Genomic DNA, 19,591 nt, shown 5'->3' with positions numbered 1-19,591 from the left:
TGGCCTCACTTTAGCTATTTTCTCTTACCTGTTCTCAGTTTTCTACCCATTAATTAGTCCCCCTTCCAAAGACATGCATCACTGAGACTGCTTACTGCCAGCAATTAATTATAAGAATTAATATTTTATGAGACACTTTAGTGAAATCCTAATACACCATATCGAGTGCACTGTGTCCATTACTGTTGCTAGTACGCGTTACTTATGGAACACCTTCATTTCTTTAAGTATTTTAAAAAGTGGAAAATGTTGACAAGACTAGCAAAACAAAGAAACAAAAAAAATATAGAAACACGTAAAAAGCGAAACAAAACACAACACAGAGGCAAAGAAAAAACAGCTCAAACTTGCTTTTGCCTTTTCTTGTTGAAGCTGGAGAAGAGACAGGATCCACGATAAAAGTGACTGCAGACTGTTTAGATGTGTGAAGTAATCAGTCCTTTTCAAAACATTCAAAAAAGGCACCCCAGATCTACCGTGGCCCCGATTTCCACAGCACACTCGATCATGAATATACTGTTCTGCTAGTGTACCCTGAGAACACCCCAGACACTCCGATCAGTTCCAACGGAAGGAGAATTTCTCACTCCGATACAGAGTGAGAAATATACAGGCTTCCGCCTTGACAACTTCAAACCCTTCACTGGTGAGATGGTTTCTTCCCCTAATTGCCAGGGGTTCTAAGGCAACATCAAAAAGACAACTTTCTTTGGCCCCGGTGCAACGAGAGGTGATCAGAACTGTCACAATTAGTTACAATTGTGGCTTCCAGCCTGCATACAAAATTTCAACACGCTTTCCAGACGAGGCTCCTAGACTGAAATGTTAAAGTACTACCGAGCGCATTCCAGCATCTGGCGATATGAGGTGCTGGTGTTCTTCTCACGATCAGTATGTAAAATATTCAGCAGCTGTCGCGCCTGAGACCAGGAAAATGGGCAGGGGCGAGGAGAGTCCTGACTGGTCGGGGTGTAAAGGGCCGACACATGTTTAGCTGTTCTGATGAAGACGTACCTTTTTCGAAATCCTTGCTGATAATCCCCTCGCATCCTGTTTCCATATCGTTGATCCTCTAGTTTAGTTCTAATTAACATTTCCAGAACTCTCCATGTAATAGAAGATGTATTGTCCTGTAATTAATCTTGTTCAGTTCCGCCAACCTGTTGGACCCGAGGCCCAGTGCCTATCAGTGTCTGGAGTGCCCCTGCAGGGGGAGGGGCGTTCTGATAATAGTGTTAATGTACCGTCTCATTTCCTTAAGAGCAGGTAAGAATCACCTGACAAGGCAATGGGAAATCGATCTATTTGTAAACCTAAAGTGAATAAAAATCTATCTGTGATAAGGGCATAAGGGTGTTCCGCCTGTTCCAGTAAAAAAAGAAGAGAAGCAGAGCTACTGAAGATTGCTGCTTGTCCTACTGTTTTGAAAGCAGGTGCTCCAGTGTCTAGCTTCAGCTGCTTTTATGCGGTATATTTAACTCTGCTGCTCTGCTGGTCTCAGATGGACGGATGTTTCAGTTTTCAGCACGCACGTACAATCATTCTAACTGCTTTAAAACAGGACTTCCTCTCCTTGTTCCTGGAGAGCAACAGCACTTTCTAGAGCTTGAGAAATATTTCATTGAATCAGTCGTTTGAAAAGTCTGGTCAAAAGCCAGTACGCCTACCTTCTGTATAAAACCAGCCAGTGGATCTTCAGGGACAGGGGTTGAACACCTGTTTAAAACTAAGCTTTGCACACCACACAAAGACACTACTGCACTAAGTAAATCATATATCAGGGCTCATGCTATTAGGTGACCTCTGTGCAGGAATATGGGTTTTGTGCAACAGCAATAGAATTCATGCATGTTTTGCACATCAACTTTAAGATATATACACAGCGGTTTGTTTTTGCTATATTTATGTTGATGTTTGGAGAACCATAAACAGAAATATTCTATTTGCAAAAACGCCAATGATATGTTGATCATCCATATTGAGAAGTGATTAAGCAAAAACGGCTAAGCTCACCTGGCCCTCTTTCCAAGATACTGGCAGTGCTCTGGATCCCACTGCCCAGAAAACAGCGTGGGGTTGTGCAGGAACCATTGCATTGCATTTGGCGCCCTCTTCTGTTTGCGTTGCAACTTTTAAAAAAAAATCAATTCAGACGAGCACTGCCCCCTGGTGGGCTGCGACAGTTATAGCACAAAAGTCCCTTTCCATTTTTTTTTAATTAAAAATGACAGTAATTTTAAAACAAAAAAAAAACATACGTACAACACATTTCGGTCATCACTATATTAGTCATTTACAACTCCAAGGAAATGGGACATTCTGTGCACTCGTACAGAACATTCACCAAGTCTCCTGGCATCACAAACATAGTTCAGGTCCAGCTCTCGCCGACAGACAGGAGCTTTCTTCTCCTGTGGGAATGCGCGTCAGGGCATTCCTCTCGCCTTCCCAGGACTGACGACGGCAGAACCAGTCTCTCGGCTCAGGCCAGCTCTTTCTCGGCACGTGGCGGACATGAGCAAGGCCCTTACAGCTTCCCAGGAGCCTCCCAGGGCAGGGATCAAGCCGGTATTCCGCGCCGCCGGCTCTTCCCTGCTCTCTCTCTCTCTTCCGAACCCGGAGGTCAGGGGAGGACACGAAGGCAAGGCTGCTCCTCCTCTTCCTCCGCCCCCTCTCAGCCGCTCCCAGCACCAAGCTCTGCCGGGGCGCCGGCTCCCCTCTCTTCCTCTCGCTCCCTCCCGAACTCGATCACCAGGGGCCTGTCCAGCAGCCGGAATCCGTTCGCCAGCTCCAGCGCCTCCCGGGCCGTCGCCGCGTCTGGAACGGAGAATCGGATCTGAGCCGCCGGAGGCAGGGGCCGGACCTGGAGGGTCAGCCTCACCCGCCATCGCCGGCGCGCCCCGAGTTTGACTGACTTTTTAAAAACAAATATTTCATTTCGCACGAAATCAACACCCAGAACTGCGGGTTATCAGTCCATGCTTACACCATCGCTCACGTCAGGTGATCTTTTGAATTGAGCTTTTTCGTTCAATTAGTTCTTTGTTTTTTGGCTTGGCGAGACCCACCAGGGAATGTGATGAAGGCCTGGCCCTTGAGTCGGCCAGTCAGCAGACGGTACCGGAGAGCCGGGGCGCGGGGGGGCTGGAACCGGGAGAACACCGAGACCAGCTGGGCCAGTGAAGCTCGGGGACTGAGGTTCCTCACAAACAGCACCTGACAGAGCGACAGAGAGAGGGACAGGCAGCACAGGCTGGTTAGTGCCTTCTGCATGCGCAATCATGAATACGCCCCCCCCCGCGCAGTGCTTTTCATCTCTGACTCCAATCGGCATTGCTCGTCGAGTGTCACAGGCAGACAGGTGCTCAGCTGAACAACGTGTTGCAGAAAGCCCTACCTTGGAGGGCTCCCCCTGTTGGTAGTTGCGAAAACGTGGAATCTGCTGGATCTCCTGCACAGTGGCCCGGTTGGCACGGATCTCCTCCTCCAAAATGGGCTGCACTGGTCCGGTCACGGTCACTGGGGGGCCCCCGCCCACACCACACAACTTGCCGATTGGCTGGCTCACACTCAGACTCCTTGACACGGGCAACCCCCTGCTGCCCTGGGGTCCTGACTGGTCAGAGGTGGTGCTCTCCCTCTGGGATTGGCCAGAGCCTGCGCTGCCGCTCTGTGATTGGTCAGAGCTGTGGATATCCCCCTGTGATTGGTCGAAGTGGCTGTTCTCCCTCTGGGATTGGCCAGAGCCTGCGCCGCCGCTCTGTGATTGGTCAGAGCTGTGGATATCCCCCTGTGATTGGTCGAAGTGGCTGTTCTCCCTCTGGGATTGGCCAGAGCCTGCGCCGCCGCCGCTCTGTGATTGGTCAGAGCTGTGGATATCCCCCTGCGATTGGTCGAAATGGCCGTCTTCCCACGGTGGCTGGCCGGCTTGCGCGCTCTCACTCTGGGATTGTCTGGGCTGCGGCGAGCTCTGGTCCGAAGGCCCCCCCCGGACCTTTGCAGAGAGGGCCTGCTGCCCGGCATCTCTCAGGACAGCCCTGTACACGGAGTCCAGCGAGTCAGAGCACAGCGTCTGGCCATCGTCAGACTGCGGCTCCTCTTCTGTCAACGAGAACAGGGAGTTCAGGGACAGGAGGGGAAGACTGTTTACAGGTCAGAGTTTGGGGAGCCCAGAGGGCAGGAAAGTGGCGAGAGGCCCCTCACCTCGGTGGTAGAGCGCCGTGAGGAAGCGCTGCCGGTCGGCGCCGCGGAACAGCGCCTTCTCGATCTCCATCTCCCGGCGGCTCAGGGCCCGGCTGGCCGAGAGCCGCTGGGGCCGCGCCAGCAGGGCCTGCCGCGCGGCCAGCTTCTCCTCCACCTGCTGCAGGCGCTCCTCCCGCGCCCCTGGGGCTGCGGACACCCCCCTGCGCTGCAGAGACAGAGGGGGGGGTGTCACACTCCTCCCCCGCACCTGGGGCTGCGGACACCCCCCTGCGCTGCAGAGACACAGAACACAGGCACGCCTCCAAAGGCCGCTTCACGGATCGGAAGCACTAATGCAGACACCGTTCATGCAAAACACAGACTCACAGCCCTCACAGAAATGTTCCAAGCTGCAGGGCTTCACAAATAGGGTGGAGCGGTGGCTCTGTGGCTCAGGATCTGCGCCTGTGGCCGGAAGGTTGCCGGTTCAAATCCCGCGGCCGGCAGAGAAATCCTACTCCATTGGGCTCCTGTGCGAGGCCCTTCACCCCAACTGCTCCAGGGGCGCCGTACAATGGCTGACCCTGCGCTCTGACCCCAGGCTCACTCCCTGTCTGTGTCTCATGGAGAGCAAGCTGGGGTATGCGAAAAGATGCATTCCTAATGCAAGAAATTGTATATGGCCAATAAAGTGATCTTATCTTATCTTATCAAATGCAAACCGCTTACGACTTTTCAGACAGACTTATGTATTTGCCAGCCGCCGTATCACCCTGCAACTCACAACTGGCAGCCCCACTGGAGCTCAGCGGGTGTGAGCCTGGTCAGCACCTGGATGGGAGACTCCTGGGAAAGCTCAGGTTGCTGCTGGAAGAGGTGTTAGTGGGGCCAGCAGGGGGCGCTCACCCTGCGGTCTGTGTGGGTCCTAATGCCCCAGTATAGCGACTGAGACACTATACTGTAAAAAGGCGCCGTCCTTCGGATGAGATGTAAAACTGAGGTCCTGAGTCTATGGTCATGAAAAATCCCAAGGAGTTTCTCGAGACGAGTAGGGGTGTAACCCCGGCATCCTGGCTAAATTTCCCATTGGCCTTTACCAGTCATGGCCTCCTAATAATCCCCATCTCTGAACTGGCTTCATCACTCTGTTCTCCTCCCCACTGAGAGCTGGTGTGTGGGGAGAGTACTGGTGCATCATCCAGGTGGGGCTGCACACTGGTGGTGGTGGAGGGGATCCCCATTACCTGTGAAGCGCTTTGAGAGTGTCCAGAAAAGCACTTTAGAAGTGTAAGGAATTATTAAACAGAGATTTGTCCGGAAATGAGAGAGAGGTGAGAACAGGCTTAAAAGTTCTACCTTAAACAAAACAGGTAATGAGATATTAACCCAGATCTCTACCTTCTCTGCGTTTCTCAGTGCATCCCTGCTCAGCCACAGCTCGATCTCGGCATCGGTGAGGCCTAGCTCCCTCAGGCTCGCCAGCTCCTGCTCCCCGTCCTGCAAAGCCTGAAACTCGGACAGGCTTCTCACTCCGGCTGCCTGCTCCCCAAAGGGCTTGTACAGGGCCGCCGGAGCAAAACACTTCCTCTTTGCCACGCACCTAGAAGAGGAGACAGCCACGGAGAAGTAAGATTTTTTCTCCCTGCGTCTCCCCCCCACCTTCGTCCTACTCTGAGGGGCTGAAAGAATCCTCTGAAGGGACCTGGTACCAATATCGAAAATGCTCAAAGGCACTCGGAAGGTCAACCCAGCGGTCATCTTCACAGTGAACCAGGGGAGACGACACTGGAAACTACATGGAACGGCCTTTACAACAGCTGGGGCTTTTCCATGCAAAGGACTGTGGGAGCACGGACCAAGCTGGCCAATGCTGACTCTCGCCACCCCACAGCCCGGGTTCGATTTCCCCATCAGGCTACGCTATCTTGGTGAAAGTACGTGGAAGTGCAATGAAAACCGAGAACAGCAGGCGCCGCTTTGCACAGAGGGGGGCGGGAGAGTGGAGCGTGCAGTCGCTGGCCTGGTCTCTCTTTCAGGAGGCAGCGGGGTGAAGCGGGTCGCACGCCCACCCGCGGGGGGGCCTCCTCACCTGTCCAGGTCCACCGCGGTGTCCAGCTGCTGCAGCAGGAGGCCGCGGAGCTGGCGCTGGCCCTCGGTCTCCTGCTCCTCCGGGGCCGGGGCGTCCTCGCAGGAGCGCCGGCTCACGCTGCAGGGCGGGGGGAGGGGGAGGGAGAGGAGAGTGTGACACAGGGTGTCAGAGCACCAGTTACTACCAGCTGCTATCCGAGACCTCCTCCTGACCGAGCTCCTCCGAGTGGCCCCACAGTCCAGGACACCCTGTACTGCGTCTTGGCCAACATGCTGTCTGTCGCGAACGCACTGCTGCCTTCCATCTCCAGGCGCCATAGCCACGTAGAGCGTTATTAAACGCCGTCGGCTGCAGGCGGCACGCTGGCGCAGCGGTGAGCATCGCTGCCTCAGACCGCTGGGGCCCTGGGTTCAATTCCGTGAGAGCTGGCTGTGTGGAGTTTGCATGTTCTCCCATGTTCACGTGGGTTTCCTCCAGGTGCACCAGTTTCTTCCACAGTGGTCCAAAGACATACTGGTAGGTTACTTCTGGGAAAACCGGCCGTGTGTGTGTGTGTGTGTGTGCGTGCGCGTGTGTGTGTGCCCTGCGATTACTGATACAACGACAACGACCTGTGGAACACCAAGGGGAACCAAAATCCGTTATTTTAACCTTGTTTTATTTTGGATTGTAAATGTTATGTTATTGTACTATAAATGTTAACCTCTGATCACTACAGATGAACGAGCAGTTGAACAGGAGAGATTTCACAGCCCAATGAGTAGTATTGAACTCTGTTACACTGAGGACACACTGTAGCACAATTTGCCCACAGCTACTTCACGTATGAACACTGCTTCGCGTTAACACACGGACAGGGGTACATATTCGCGCTGGGCAACTTCCCGCTCACTTTCTCATTAATCTCAGGATTAATACTAATATGGATACTTTGTCAGAGTTGAAAGAACGACTCTTCCCCTGTCAGTCCTATTCCGGCTTCAGTTTTACATAAAAAGTGAAAGATCAACGCGTTCCTTCCCGACAAGCCTGCCCTGAGCTGTTGGGTCCCAAGAGAGAGCAGCAGCACTGCGGGTAACTGCGTCCGAAACACAACTCACACTACCGATTCACGGACTACGACAACAGCCAGTGTCAAAACAAGAGCTATTGCACCATATCCCAACCAATTATTTAAGACTTTTAAATAAAACAGATCCTTCCATTACTACCGATACACCATTCAAAACGTGCACGTAATGTCGGTGCCTGTAACGAGGCACCGAGATTGTAATCCAAATGCAAATACCGAGATTCCCGATTATTAAAAAAAACAACGTATTTTCACTTTAAGTTCGAAGGAAACGAATGTAGAGTTTAACGAGATTTACCGGCGCATTTTCAGTTCTGCGGAAAAGCAAAACGACTCCCTTTTGTTGACAGCAAAGCACTGTGGGAGAATCAAACAAACCGAAGGGAATTCTGGGAAATGTAGTTCGGAAGAGCGGAATGAATAACACAAAAGGGTAATGATTATTTGAAGCGAGTGAATGGGCCAGGTTAAATTGTATTTATAAACTGAAAACGGCGCTGTTAATATTGTATGAATAGCATATGTCCCTACCCTGTGATTAAATCAGGCTCTCTGTTGCATCTCTTTAAACCACGCCTTGCGGACACCACCCTCACCTGTGACCATTTTTTACCAGGGATTTTACACATCAACAACACATGCTGTGCCGCTCTATCTGTCCTCTTCCTTTCCTCAAGGGAACTGCAGCAGCGTCTGCAACAGGGACTCGAACCCACGACCGACCCGTGGGCTACAGGTGCCGAGTCTGCCGCGCTACTCTGTGCTGTGCAGGCTGTCTGTCTTATCGTTATACCCTCACACTATATTACCAAGGTTTTCAAACTAAACGCACACCTAGAGTCGGACACATCGCACTGCGTCACCTGGGACCCGATAGCGCACACGTGATCCGCCCCCGCGCCTTCAGGCTCAAACGCGGGGGCAGCGTGGCCGGCGCTCGGTCAGCCTCATTTCTCATTCCATTTACATCGGGAAGACTGGGGAGAAAAGGCTGCCTCACCGTTTCAGAAAAGTGAGGATCACAGACCTCGTCTGGACGCTAGCCCCACGATGTTTGTCATACACCCCCCGATTAGGTCTTTTCAATTCTGCACAGCATGAATTACTTAAATGGCAAAAAAAAGACCAATCAGTATGTTCTTAGGTGAAAATTAAATTAACCACAGTTTTACTCGTGAAACGTGGAATTGGTAAACGTCTTTTCGGGGAGGTCGAATGAATAGTTTGATTGTTTCCTTTCGAAAATCTTTACAATACGCTGCAGCGGCTTTTTAAAGCCGTCACTAGGTGGAGTCTGAACATACCTCCATCTACTGACAGCAAAGGCCACGCCCCCGGCAGGCCTGCCGGCGTCACACGGTGACGTCACTCCGCTCAACGCCCTGCTCCCACCCCAACACTCCACAGCGAGCAGAAGTTCCAGCACCTGCCTCTCAGCGTGTCGGTAACTGTTTCGCTGTTTCGCAGTATGTAAATAATACTTTATCAATAAAAATAAACTGAATAGAGAATATAGCTTACTTCTTTGTTTACACTGCTGATATCTTGCTCAAATCCTGAATGTTTTCCTTCTGTCAGATGTCATCAACCTTGCAATACCCAAGAGCAGTGCATACCAATAAGATCTGAGACATCACCATCATTGATAATTACATCCTCATTTAGTGTTCCCAGCTCTGTGTCTCCCCACAGTCTCCAACACTGTGTCTTCTGTTTTTTTACTTCAGTCATGTTTGTAATCACAGCCACAGACTTCAGGTTGTTTTTTTTTATTTGAGGCCTTTATAATTAGGAACTTTCAGACCAGCTGAAATGAAGAAGGAAAAATACGCACATGCCCATAGCAGGCTGGGTAGCTATTAAGATCTTTTAAGTTAAAAATAAGTTCCTAAGAGACTGTATAAAGTTCTTTGTCTGGGAGTTGCTTGAATTAACTGGGGTGTTCCTGAAACCAAGGCCTTACTGTAAAAAAATCTAACAAGGAAACAGATCAGCTACAGGTACCAATTAACACTTGTGACTAAGGGCTCAGCTGGAATGAAAACCAGCGAATTCAGGCACAACGTGCAGTTGTGTTACATTCAGGTATAAAAACAAACTCCACGTACAAAATGATAAACCCAGTTCTGAAGATGTTACATATGAATCTATAGTAAAAAGAGTACAATTTAAATCAAGGGATGTGATGTTAAAATGTTACTATGCACTGGGAAGATCTCATTTAGAACACAATACCTTCCTGAGTTTAAGGGAATATCCTGCACCAACAGGCTGGTAGGACTGAGGCTGTGAGTGGACCTGATTCAGCACAGTGGACCTCTTCAGGATGAACCGTGAAACAAACACCAATGGACACAAGTGCAAATGACACAGAAGTGCATTTAAAACCAAGACCCGGAGGCACCCTTTACCCACAGAGTAGTAGGAGCATGGAACAGGCTGCCCAGCCACGTTGCTGAAGCCCATCGCCTACCTGGCTTCTTTCACAAAATGGCGGGGTGAGACCCTGGGGTTAATTTAATAGAGGGAGTAGATTTTACAGATTAATAAATGTTGCAAAGACCAAAGAGGACGCAAGAAGAAGAATGTGGTTTGGAGAGCGTCTGTGTCCTGTAGGATGTCCTCAGTGAAATAATTCCTGACTGTGAGAAATCTACACACGAGGAATGGGTTTACAGTACAGGAAGGGAACAAACCGAATGAAATCAGTTGGAGACTTCAGACAGACAGACAAACTCCACTGCTCCTCCGAGGTGTGAATGTGTCACACCCCGCTGTGAATTCCTCTCTGTGGGTGGAAACTTCTTTTCAGAACGGGTATTTGAAAAATAATTGTCTCAACCGGGAGAGACCAGTTCTGCTCCTCACAAAGGCCGGAGTCCTGCTGGTTTACAGCTTAACCTTTCAATTAGCAACTGAATAAGTCCATCCTTAAAAAAAAACAAAAAAAAAAACAGGTGATCTGACTTCCTCTTCAAAGAATTGGCCCAAAGACGTTAACGGGGATCAGGAGTTGAATGGCAACCAAGATATCCTGTACCCCTACAGGCCTGGGGGCTCCGTTTTTAACTTTTACCTGCTTAGGACTGCGACTGATGCTCCAGTTAGGCGAGATAATCGCTTCGGTTGATTAGTTATGTGCTCACCGCTGGAACAGAAAAATGGAAGGACCTACAGCCAGTGATGTCTGAAGCTGCACTGAGCTGGTCCTAGTGGTCGATTTAGCAACACGAGATCTTCAGTCAGTGCAGGGAAGCTGTTTTAAAACTGCGTGGCGGTACTGGACAAGGGAATAGCCAGGCACATTGTTTTTACTGAAGCACACTCGGGGGGGGGTGCCCACTTAGACCTTTCCATATCCCAGTGTGGGGGGGAGGAGTATCTCCCTTGGAACCTTCCATTACCCATGGTGGGGGGGAGGGGGGATCTCACAGCTCCACATGTCTTGGGGGTGGGAGTAGGAGCAATCTTGAAGTTGGGGGGGGGATTGTTTTCGCATAATGCTTTTTGTGCTGGTGAGAGGTGGAGAAAACAATTCACCTTGGTTTACACCCTCTACTCCTTCGATGTGTGCTAGGGACTAATGCCATTATTGTACATGCCTTGTGTTGGGTATCCCCACTCCTGTCACGGTCCAGTGGAATCACATGGGCCAACAATCTAGCCCTTTAGTACTAAATTGAACCCTGAGCAGAAGAACATAAGGACGATTGCAGTTTGTCTCTAAAACAATGCCGATGTTTTGTTGCCTGCGCCAATAGTGGACTTACCTAGAATTACACACATGACTTATCTCAGGGTTGCTTATCCTTGACTGATGTACCTCCCAATCTGCTCCATTCAGGAACCTGGAGACAACCAGCTATTTAATTCACATATCGCCTCTGCTGAATCTCGCCTCTCTGTTTATCAATAAACTGCTCAGGGGTTGGTGGTCTGAAATGGAGCAGAATGGAAGGGCTGCAGATTGAGAAGCCCCTGAATGATGAATATAGTAACAATCAACAACAGCCCTTCATCCAATCAGATGAGAGCAAATTCTCATTGACGCTGGCAGCCTTGCCTATAGGCCCATGAGCTGCATCCAATTCTATTGCACTTCAGTTGCTGACATGCAATACTGTATCTTATGGAAGCATTTACACATTAGGCCCTTGGAGTATTACCTCTGATACTGTTGCCGTTTAAATCCATAAGCCTGTGTCCGGACGGGCAGTTTCCATTCCTGGTCGGCTCATCGTTGGCGTAGCTTGACCACACTAACAGCGCTGCCGCTTCAAAGAGGCGCTGAAACCCTGCAGAGACACTGTCCACCCCCAGGACGGTCAGGAGCAGGACCGCCCACCCCCGACCTACATCCAACAATCCATTTCTGACTGCTTTATCCACTTCAGGGCCGCAGGGAAGCCACAGGCACAGAGCGGGATGCTCCCTGGACAGGATACCCGTCCCGTCACGGACCACTCACAGCAGGGCCCAATTTTCCCAGCAGATAATTCACCTTCCAGTATGTTTTGGGGCACCCTGAGAAAATCCCACACAAACCCGAGGAGACCACGCAGACTCCACGCAGACAGCGCCCCAGGAGTTGAACCCAGGGCCTCCAGCACTGCAAGGCAGCGACACTCAGCCACTGCCCCCTGACTGAGATCCACCCTTGCATTTTCAAACTGCTTCTTGCCATGCAGGCTCGGGGGGGGGGGACCAGAGCCTGCCCCAGCTGTCCCACCCTGGACAGGACACTAGTCCATCTCAGGGCACACAGCCACAAACACACACGCTCACGCCAGCGTGTCTCTGGGGCCCCCAGAGGACCCCACGCGAATACAGGGAGACCATACGAACTCCACACAGATGGCACCCCAGGAATGGAACGCAGGGCCCCAGCGCCTGACTTATATACAGTATGCCAAACAAGATCCGGCATCATATGCTTCATGGTTAGCATTTTATTTTTATTTTCAGTCATGCGCGGACGGACATAAACGTCTAGTGCTGCTGTCCCTTCCTGAGCCGCAGCTGGCATACTGGTTTCAAATGGGAACGGATACGTACACATGGCCGCTACCAGTGCTCACACGACTCATGATCAGACACCGTTGAACACGCACTGGGATCCAGCGGCTATGGAGGAGCCGCCGGTTTGCGCGGTGAGGTCGTACAGAGCAAACGTCCCGGGCTTCGCGGGAGACGGGACGGCGAGACAAACTCCAGCCGCTTTGTTGTCGCGCCCAGTGCGGGGCGCCCGTGGGGTCAGTCAAAACCACGTGTGTCCGAGGAAAGCAAGCCAATCGCCCCCCCCCCCCAAAAAAAAAGCCGTCGGGATTTACCAGTGTGGTAATTTTTTTTTTTAAAAGCTGTACAAAAGTCGATCTTTTTTTTTTTTTAAATGCACGTCCAGCGATGCGCCCGTCTCTTTGTGATGCAGCCCCGGCAGCTTTCGCGAGGTGTGGCGATAGGGCGGGTGCGGGGGGGTTAATGTGCGCGACAGCCGTGGGTATTAAAATACACACACTCGAGTCTACACGCCGCACAGCAACAAAATTAGGAAACTGCCCGAGCCCGGCGCTCGCACGCCCCAGCACGGCTCGCGGCTGGCTGGCTGGCTGGCTGCGTGCGTTACCTCTGATTGACACCGTGAGCCGCGAGCGGGGTGGAGACGCAGGGTGGGGTCAGAGGCAGGGGAGAGGCGGACGAGAGAGAGAGAGAGCCCAACCCGAGCACAGCAACAACGGACGCGGCAGAGAGAGGCACACACGCACCAGAGCGAGAGGGGAGGCAGAGAAAAGAGGATTTTCGACGGCTGTAAGGGATGATCTAAAAGAGGCGGCGATCCGGGGAAGCGACACGGGGAGGAGAAGGCAGAAATTTCGCCGAGAGAAGAGGGACAAGGGGAAGGAAAAAAAAAAACTGCTCGCCAAGATTACCGTACCCCCTCCTCCTTTCCTCCACCCCCTCCTCACCACCGCGCCCCGCCGCCCATCGAGATGCACACGGAGACCCGTAGCAAGAAAGTAAGTCAGTTTCGTTTGCCTTGTTTTAACCCACTACCAGCCCCCCCCGCCCCCAGAAAAAAAGATCCCGGACGCCTCCTTATTCCCAGATTGGCCCGTGTCCGCGGCCGCGGGCAGTGCGGACTGGCACTGGGCTGGGGAGCCGGGCGTGGGGCTCGTCCTGCTGCCGGCTGGGGCGGCTGTGGGCACCAGCCCGGCAGCATCCGAGCGGGGGAGCGCGCAAGCTTGCAGCTCCGCGGGACGGACAGGCGAGAGCGTGTGTTGTGTTCTGTTGTGTTGTGTGTTGTGTGGGGGTGTGGGGGCGCGCACAGCCGCGCGTCTCGCCCGGTCCCCCCCACCCCAGGTTCACGGCGAAGCCGCCGCGCCTGGCAAAAAGAAAAGTAGGTCGCTCTTGCGGGCTGGCGCAAGCCGGTTCGCCAGGAGAGGTATATACGGACGGGCGGGCAGACCTGAGAGCTGCTGCGCCTCTCTCTCTCTCTCTCGCTCCCCCTCCCTCGCTCGCTCGCTCGCTCCCTCGCGCTGCCGCTGCGGGTTGGGTTCAGGTTTAAAGTGCGGGCAGCGCGAGGCAAGGCAGGAAGGAAGCACGAGACGCTGCAGCGCGAGAGAGACACCATCTTAGCTGCCTTAAAGCGACAGCATCGCCACGCCACCCCCCGCCTGCAGGGATGGGGGACACGCACGGAGGATGCCGGGGCGTGAAAAGCTGTAAATGAAGATGATGATGATGATGATGATTATAATAAAGAAACAAAAGCGCAGCTCTCCCAGGAGCACGGCCGAGTCTCGGGAGCTCGAGTCTTTGAATAATCGCTGTACCACTTTGAAAGGTTTTGCCATCTGTATCAGCCGGTGTCTTAATTCACAACGTATATAACCTGGCTTTTAGCCGTCCCTTGCACATCCAAATGTGAAAGCGGACAGGAACACGTTTTTTTTGGGGAGGGGGCGTGTGTCGTGTGGGAGTTGTTACAGTAAGGGCAGGTGTTTCGTGGTTAATGGCTCGGTCTGTCTTTTTGCTTGTCTTGGCATTTCAGAGAGCAGATAATTCCTGTATCAAAATGCAGAAATGCGTGTGTGTGTGTGTAGAAAGTCCCCTTCTGACGCCTGAATGCGGTAATACTTCGCATTTTGGAGTAAACTGGAAGGAAAACACCGCATAACTCGCCGGAAGGACACAGGGGGGGCGGAGGGGGGAGGGGGCTGAGATAGGCGTGACCAGGGCGCGCTCAGGTGAGGCGGCCTCGCGTGGCTGTGGGCTGAAATCCCGAGTGGGAACCCTCCTGTTGTTTGCCGGAGCGGCATATTTCACCGCTGTTGCTCGCCATAAAAAAAACACACAGGCAAGAATGTAAGTCGCTGGGAAAAAAAAGGCGTCAGGGCAATGGAATAACGTTCGTTACTCAAGGAAAGACCAAGCCCCGTGAAAGGCTCTTGTAGCGGTGTCAGCTCGAGGTGCCGGGGGGAGGGTGGTGTGAATGAAGAACACATTCCAGTCTCTGGCCGGGCCTGTGGCCTGTCTCCTCCGGATCCACCGTGGCACAGCGGGGTGCGAGCTGCCACGCCTGGGCTGCTGTTTCCCAGACCTTTCCCGTGTGGGTTAGCGTGTTAATCACCAGCAGTGTCTGCTCTCTCCTGGGCCAGTCCTGTCCTGGGTCCGGGGGGGGCACTATGTCTGCAGGTGTGCTCCGTGGCTTCTAAACCTCCAGCGCCTCCAGTCATACTGGCCGCGTTCAGTCAATAATGAGCTGAAAGCCTTGTTTTAGCCTGACCGTGGTGGGGGGGGTTGGATGACAGGAAAAGCTAGAGAGGACCAACTTTGGTTGCTCCTGTCAGTGGTGTAAGGAGACCAGTAGGTGGCGCTCCTCCATCCAGACCAACGCCCCCAGTCTGGTGACGGGGGACTGTGCTATGGGATGTTCTGTGCTTTGATGAGTCGTTTCCCAGAGGTCCTGACCTCTTGATCTCGGGGGGGGGGGCGATCTCGATTAGATTAACCTGCCGTCTTGGTTGAATCCTCCCCTGGGCTCGGCGCAGTCTGGCCCCCCTGAAGCCCCTCCTGATTCGAGCTGGCGAAGGGGTTGCTCACCCCGCCCCCTGGTCAGCAGTGCGGAGCCCCACTGGGAGCTTGTGTGTGCTGTGGTCGTAGATGTGGGTTCCCACCTGTAGGCCGAGTACTTTGGGATCCTTTGGACTGCAGAGCGCTATAGAAACGCGATTGAGACTGACAATGCCCTAGTGTTATTTGTGCCACTTGATTGTAATGTGGGGAAGGTCATACATGTCTGAGGTTGGGAGCCCCAGGAGATTAAGCCCCCGTCTTCCCGTTCGAGTCTGTGATGGTGCAGCAGCAGGTCCAGCAGTTTATTTTGCCAGAAGGGAAGAAACGAGGTGTCCCCTGCAGTACTGAGCAGCGCAGCGCGGTCTGGGGCGAGATGGGCTGTCGGGGCGCGCAGCCGGGCGTGTGCACGCACTGATACGGCACGGGCAGAGCTCTGGGTGTGTGCAGTCCCAGAAAGTCGCAGGGAAGTGTTGACACGCCCTCCTGCTTTTCCAGCGCTCCTGCGTGTGTGCAGCTCAATGACCTGCATGTGCACGCGAGTCCCAAGACCCCATGGTTCAGCAGACGGAGGCTGGGGGGATACATTGAGGACTTTGGGGGATCCAGGCTAGAGACTTGCAAGTCTCGGGGGACACCAGAGCAAAGATCTGCTCAGTGACACTCACTTATCAGAGGGCGGGGGGCGAGACAGCAGATGACGCGCGGCGTGTGTTAGTGTGCCTTTGTGGCATTTTGACAGAGTGATACGCAGAGAAGGCAAAGCCTCTTGCATAGCAGTCTGGTCCATTCCAGGTTTTGCGAGACTCATGCATATCAACAGGTACCAGGCTCTTCCCTGTCCAGGCGTGCCTGAGGGGCCGATTGACAGGGCGCTGGGGAGCGGTTCTGTTCAATAGGTTCTTTTTTTTTTTCCCTTCCCTTCATCGCCATCAGCGCAGTTTGCAGCAGACCACGAAAAAGCCCGCCAGCTGTCTTGCTCGGTGTCTCTGGCTCCATAAAATGAAACTTTGGCTCTGGTCCTCCAGAAACCCGCGGGCCTGGGGGCTGGCGGCCTGCTCGGTGAGCGAGCCCCGCGGAGAAGCCCAGGGGGGGGGTGTGATCCTGCGGTCAGCAGCCTGGGGCGAGGCCTGTGTGCTCAGGCTCACCTGAAGCGATCAGCCGAGCGCACAGCTTCGCCATCGGCGGCCCTTAGAAGCCAGAACACCTCCTATTCCGACGCAGGGGCAGCGGGGAGGGGGCGGGGGGTTCTCCCCAGCAGATTTCGAGTGGGGCTCCAGGCAGCTGTGCAGATGTTGGGTCTGAGCGGCTGAATTATGAGCCGCTCCACTTGTGGCGCCGCGCAAACAAAATTTCCTGGAGACGTGACGTCAGGGCTGTAGGCAGGCTGGCCCCCAGTGGCCTTTAGCCCCTCTGGCGGAGTTTCACAGACCCGTCTGCGTGCGGCTCGGGGGGGGTGTGGGGACTGGTCGGCCGCACTGGGAGGAGGGAGGGAGGGTGGGGAGGAAGAGGGAGGGGAGGGGCTGTGGGATCCACAGGGGTGGGGAGGCCATAGGGGGGTCTCAGTGGGGGTGAAGACCAAGGAGGGGTTATAGAAGCCACAGCATTGTCCAATACCCCCCTCCCCCCCCCCCTCCCCACCGCCCCCACTGGCATCTCCCAGAATAAAGCTGATTGGCGACCTAGCAGAATGACCCCCCACAATCTCTGCACAATCATTAACCGGAGAAGGAATCCCGTCCCCATGGCAACCTCAGCAGCCCTGCCAAGGCTGGCTGTGGAGTCCGGAGAGGGAGGGAGAGAGTCGCTAGCAGGGCTGGGGCCGAGGCTGGGGCAGGAAGGGTGTGGCCGCGCGCTGGCCTCCACTCCTCACTGGTGTTCCAGAAAAAATCTGTCCTGCCCTGCCCCCACGACAACCCCCCCTCTCCCCGGTTTAGGATTGCTTCAGTCGCTCGGCACCTGATCGCGTCCATGGTGACGCCCCCGGACTGTGTCTGACGTGCTGACATCTCTCCAAGAGGAAGGCCTGTGTGCCGAGTGCCAAGTGCTGTGTGGCCTACAGCCAGAGCTAGCCTGGAGAGGTGGATTCTGGGACAGGCGCGGGGGGCAGACATGTGGGCCTGACCAGACCAGACTAGACCAGGGCAGGTGTGGGAAGCAGTGCTGTAGTGTGGGGGAAAACTGGGAACACTGGGAGAGCGTCCGAGATGCTTGAGTGTCTTTCCGGAGCTGCGAGCTGGTTCTGCCCTCCTCTGTCGGTTCCTGCTCTTGTGTCGGAAACCAGCAGCATCTCGTTGCCACGGGAAACGGGAGATGTTGTCGAAGGGGGTGCTTGCTGGGTGTAAAAACACCACAGTACGTGTTCTTTCTTCATCCAGGTTTTGTGAAATTGGCTGTAACGTGGAGCTCCACTCTAGTGGCGCAAAACACAGCTCCTGTGCATTTTCTTTGCAAAAAAAACCCCCAGTTTTTTCTTCTTCTTTGTTTGCTTTCCTTTGGCCCGTCGTGACAGGATGGGGTGTTCTGGTTCCTGGGAGGAGTTGGGAAAGAGTTCTTGACTGCATGTGTGTCACGCCCTCTTCGGGGGTCGACCTTTTTGAGGTGCGGGATCGTCGCCAAGAACAAAACCCCGCTTTGTACTGTATGTACTGCGGAGTCACTTGTACGAGCAATTCAAGTGAAGCGCCTTTAAGGGCTACAGCCCTGTACTGGATCTGAACCCGCAACCTCCCCTCTCCACTGCTTGATTCGGGCGATGGTTGTCACCTTGTTTCTGGGTGTCGTTGTGGCTGGATCGTCGGCCTCTGCTCTAGAATCGGCGAAGCAGTTTTGTTTCCTGTTTGTTGTGGAGCGAACACGAGTCACAGTCGGTCTTGGTGTAGCCGCTTTTTCAATTAAAGGGTGTGGAGGGGTACCTGTATTGACTCGGGGGCTTCTGGGCATTACTGGGGATGCTTGGGATAGGGATGGGGGGTCCCCACGGCCTGTTCTGGTATCAAGTAAACAGCCTTGCCAGTCAGACTAGAGTAAAGGTTTTTGTAACCCTCATTCTGACCTTTGAATTGCTTAATTGAAATCTTAATTGGACTAATATGTGTGGGGTTTTTTTTTAGCTGTTTTTTTCAGTATCCAAATGGAGCTCATTAATAACATAGATTCCGATGCCCTGCAATCTTCCAGCTGATTAATGAGCTGAAAAAAGAAATGCATAGCAGAGATCTTTTTTTTTTTAATCCAGCAGCTGGTTTTGGTTTAATTAAGTCCCTTCATTCTGGAAGGTAAACAAAGGCCGTCTCTCCAGGATGAGTGCCGAGCGGCCCTGACGCAGGACGGGCATGTGGAGGATTATGGGACAGGCCTAGCAGAGCTGTAGCAACAGCTGTGTGGGGTCACAGAGCGACACACCCAGGCGTTTCCTTGCTAGTGTGTGTGTGTGTGTGTGTGCGCGCGCTTGTGCAGGAATGAGAGCAAGACTCCCATTACACCATCTGAGACCTGAGCCAGCATTTCTAGGGTTTTACGAGCAGTAAGCGCCCGTCCACAAGCCGGCATCAGGTTTGCCGAATGTTTCCTGCCGGTTCCCTCGTATTGCGTGAATACCTGCAGGGAGATACGCCCTCGTCTTGAGCGCGCTTGCCTTTTCTGGGGCGCAGAAGCCGTACGAGACCCCGCGACCGGGGAAAGACTTTGAGATGAGAAGCTGATCCCTTCCCAGTGACACTAGATGTGTGAGTGTGTGTGTGTGCGCAGCTTGTCTCGGCTGCCCCTGGCACCCTGACAGTCCGGTGGCAGTGTTCGCTGAGGCTGACCGCCCTGTGGCATTAACCAGGGGTAGTTAAACTTCAGCTCCCGGCGTGACAAACCCTCCTCCCGTCTGCCAGAGCACGCTGTGCCCGTGTGCATCGATTTGTGCCCTGGATGGCGCAGGGACGGGACCAACACCTTGCATGGAGCTTCAGCCAAGGTTCAGCCATGCTGGTGCTATGCCACGGGTTTTGGGTGGGGGTGGGTGGAGTTGAGGGGGGCGCTGCCCCCTCGTGAGGCTTGACGTCTGTCTGCTGCGGGCGGGCGCAGAGGAAATCCAGCAGCTTCGGTGACTGCTCTGAGGTCCCTGCGCTCGCCTCGCAGAACGATAACCGTGGCTGCTGTTCGCCGCCGACACTGCAGCTGGTGCTGGA

General features: G+C 53.6%; 2 protein-coding genes across 5 annotated transcripts in view; one reads left to right on the top strand and one right to left on the bottom strand.

Annotated features, from left to right (window-relative positions):
• Positions 1 to 2,197: 2,197 nt before the first annotated feature.
• Positions 2,198 to 7,730, bottom strand: rbm41 (RNA binding motif protein 41). Of its 2 annotated transcripts, XM_069193633.1 has the most exons (7): positions 7,642 to 7,730; positions 6,272 to 6,388; positions 5,581 to 5,782; positions 4,204 to 4,408; positions 3,398 to 4,101; positions 3,069 to 3,216; positions 2,198 to 2,817 (listed from the first exon to the last, which is right to left on the bottom strand). In XM_069193633.1, exons 1-7 carry the CDS (start codon positions 7,647 to 7,649, stop codon positions 2,675 to 2,677), a joined length of 1,527 nt encoding a protein of 508 aa, XP_069049734.1. In that variant the 5' UTR covers positions 7,650 to 7,730; the 3' UTR covers positions 2,198 to 2,674. The 2 variants fall into 2 exon arrangements, with proteins under 2 accessions (XP_069049734.1, XP_069049735.1); XM_069193634.1 differs by lacking the exon at positions 3,069 to 3,216.
• A 5,155-nt stretch (positions 7,731 to 12,885) lies between these two features.
• The window catches only part of klf8 (Kruppel like factor 8), a 28,900-nt gene continuing 22,194 nt past the window's right edge, over positions 12,886 to 19,591 (top strand). The window contains exon 1 of one of the 3 annotated variants that reach the window (XM_069193631.1): positions 12,886 to 13,357. In XM_069193631.1, coding sequence (XP_069049732.1) covers positions 13,331 to 13,357 — 27 coding nt within the window. In that variant the 5' untranslated portion in view covers positions 12,886 to 13,330. The remainder of the gene's footprint in view (positions 13,358 to 19,591) is intronic. The other 2 variants (XM_069193632.1, XM_069193630.1) reach the window with 2 other exon arrangements.

The sequence above is a fragment of the Lepisosteus oculatus genome, chromosome 8, assembly GCF_040954835.1.
Source record: "Lepisosteus oculatus isolate fLepOcu1 chromosome 8, fLepOcu1.hap2, whole genome shotgun sequence".
Classification (NCBI taxonomy): Eukaryota; Metazoa; Chordata; class Actinopteri; order Semionotiformes; family Lepisosteidae; genus Lepisosteus; species Lepisosteus oculatus.
The sequence above is the reverse complement of the archived record's forward strand: the minus strand, read 5'-3'. Positions and strand labels throughout refer to the sequence as shown.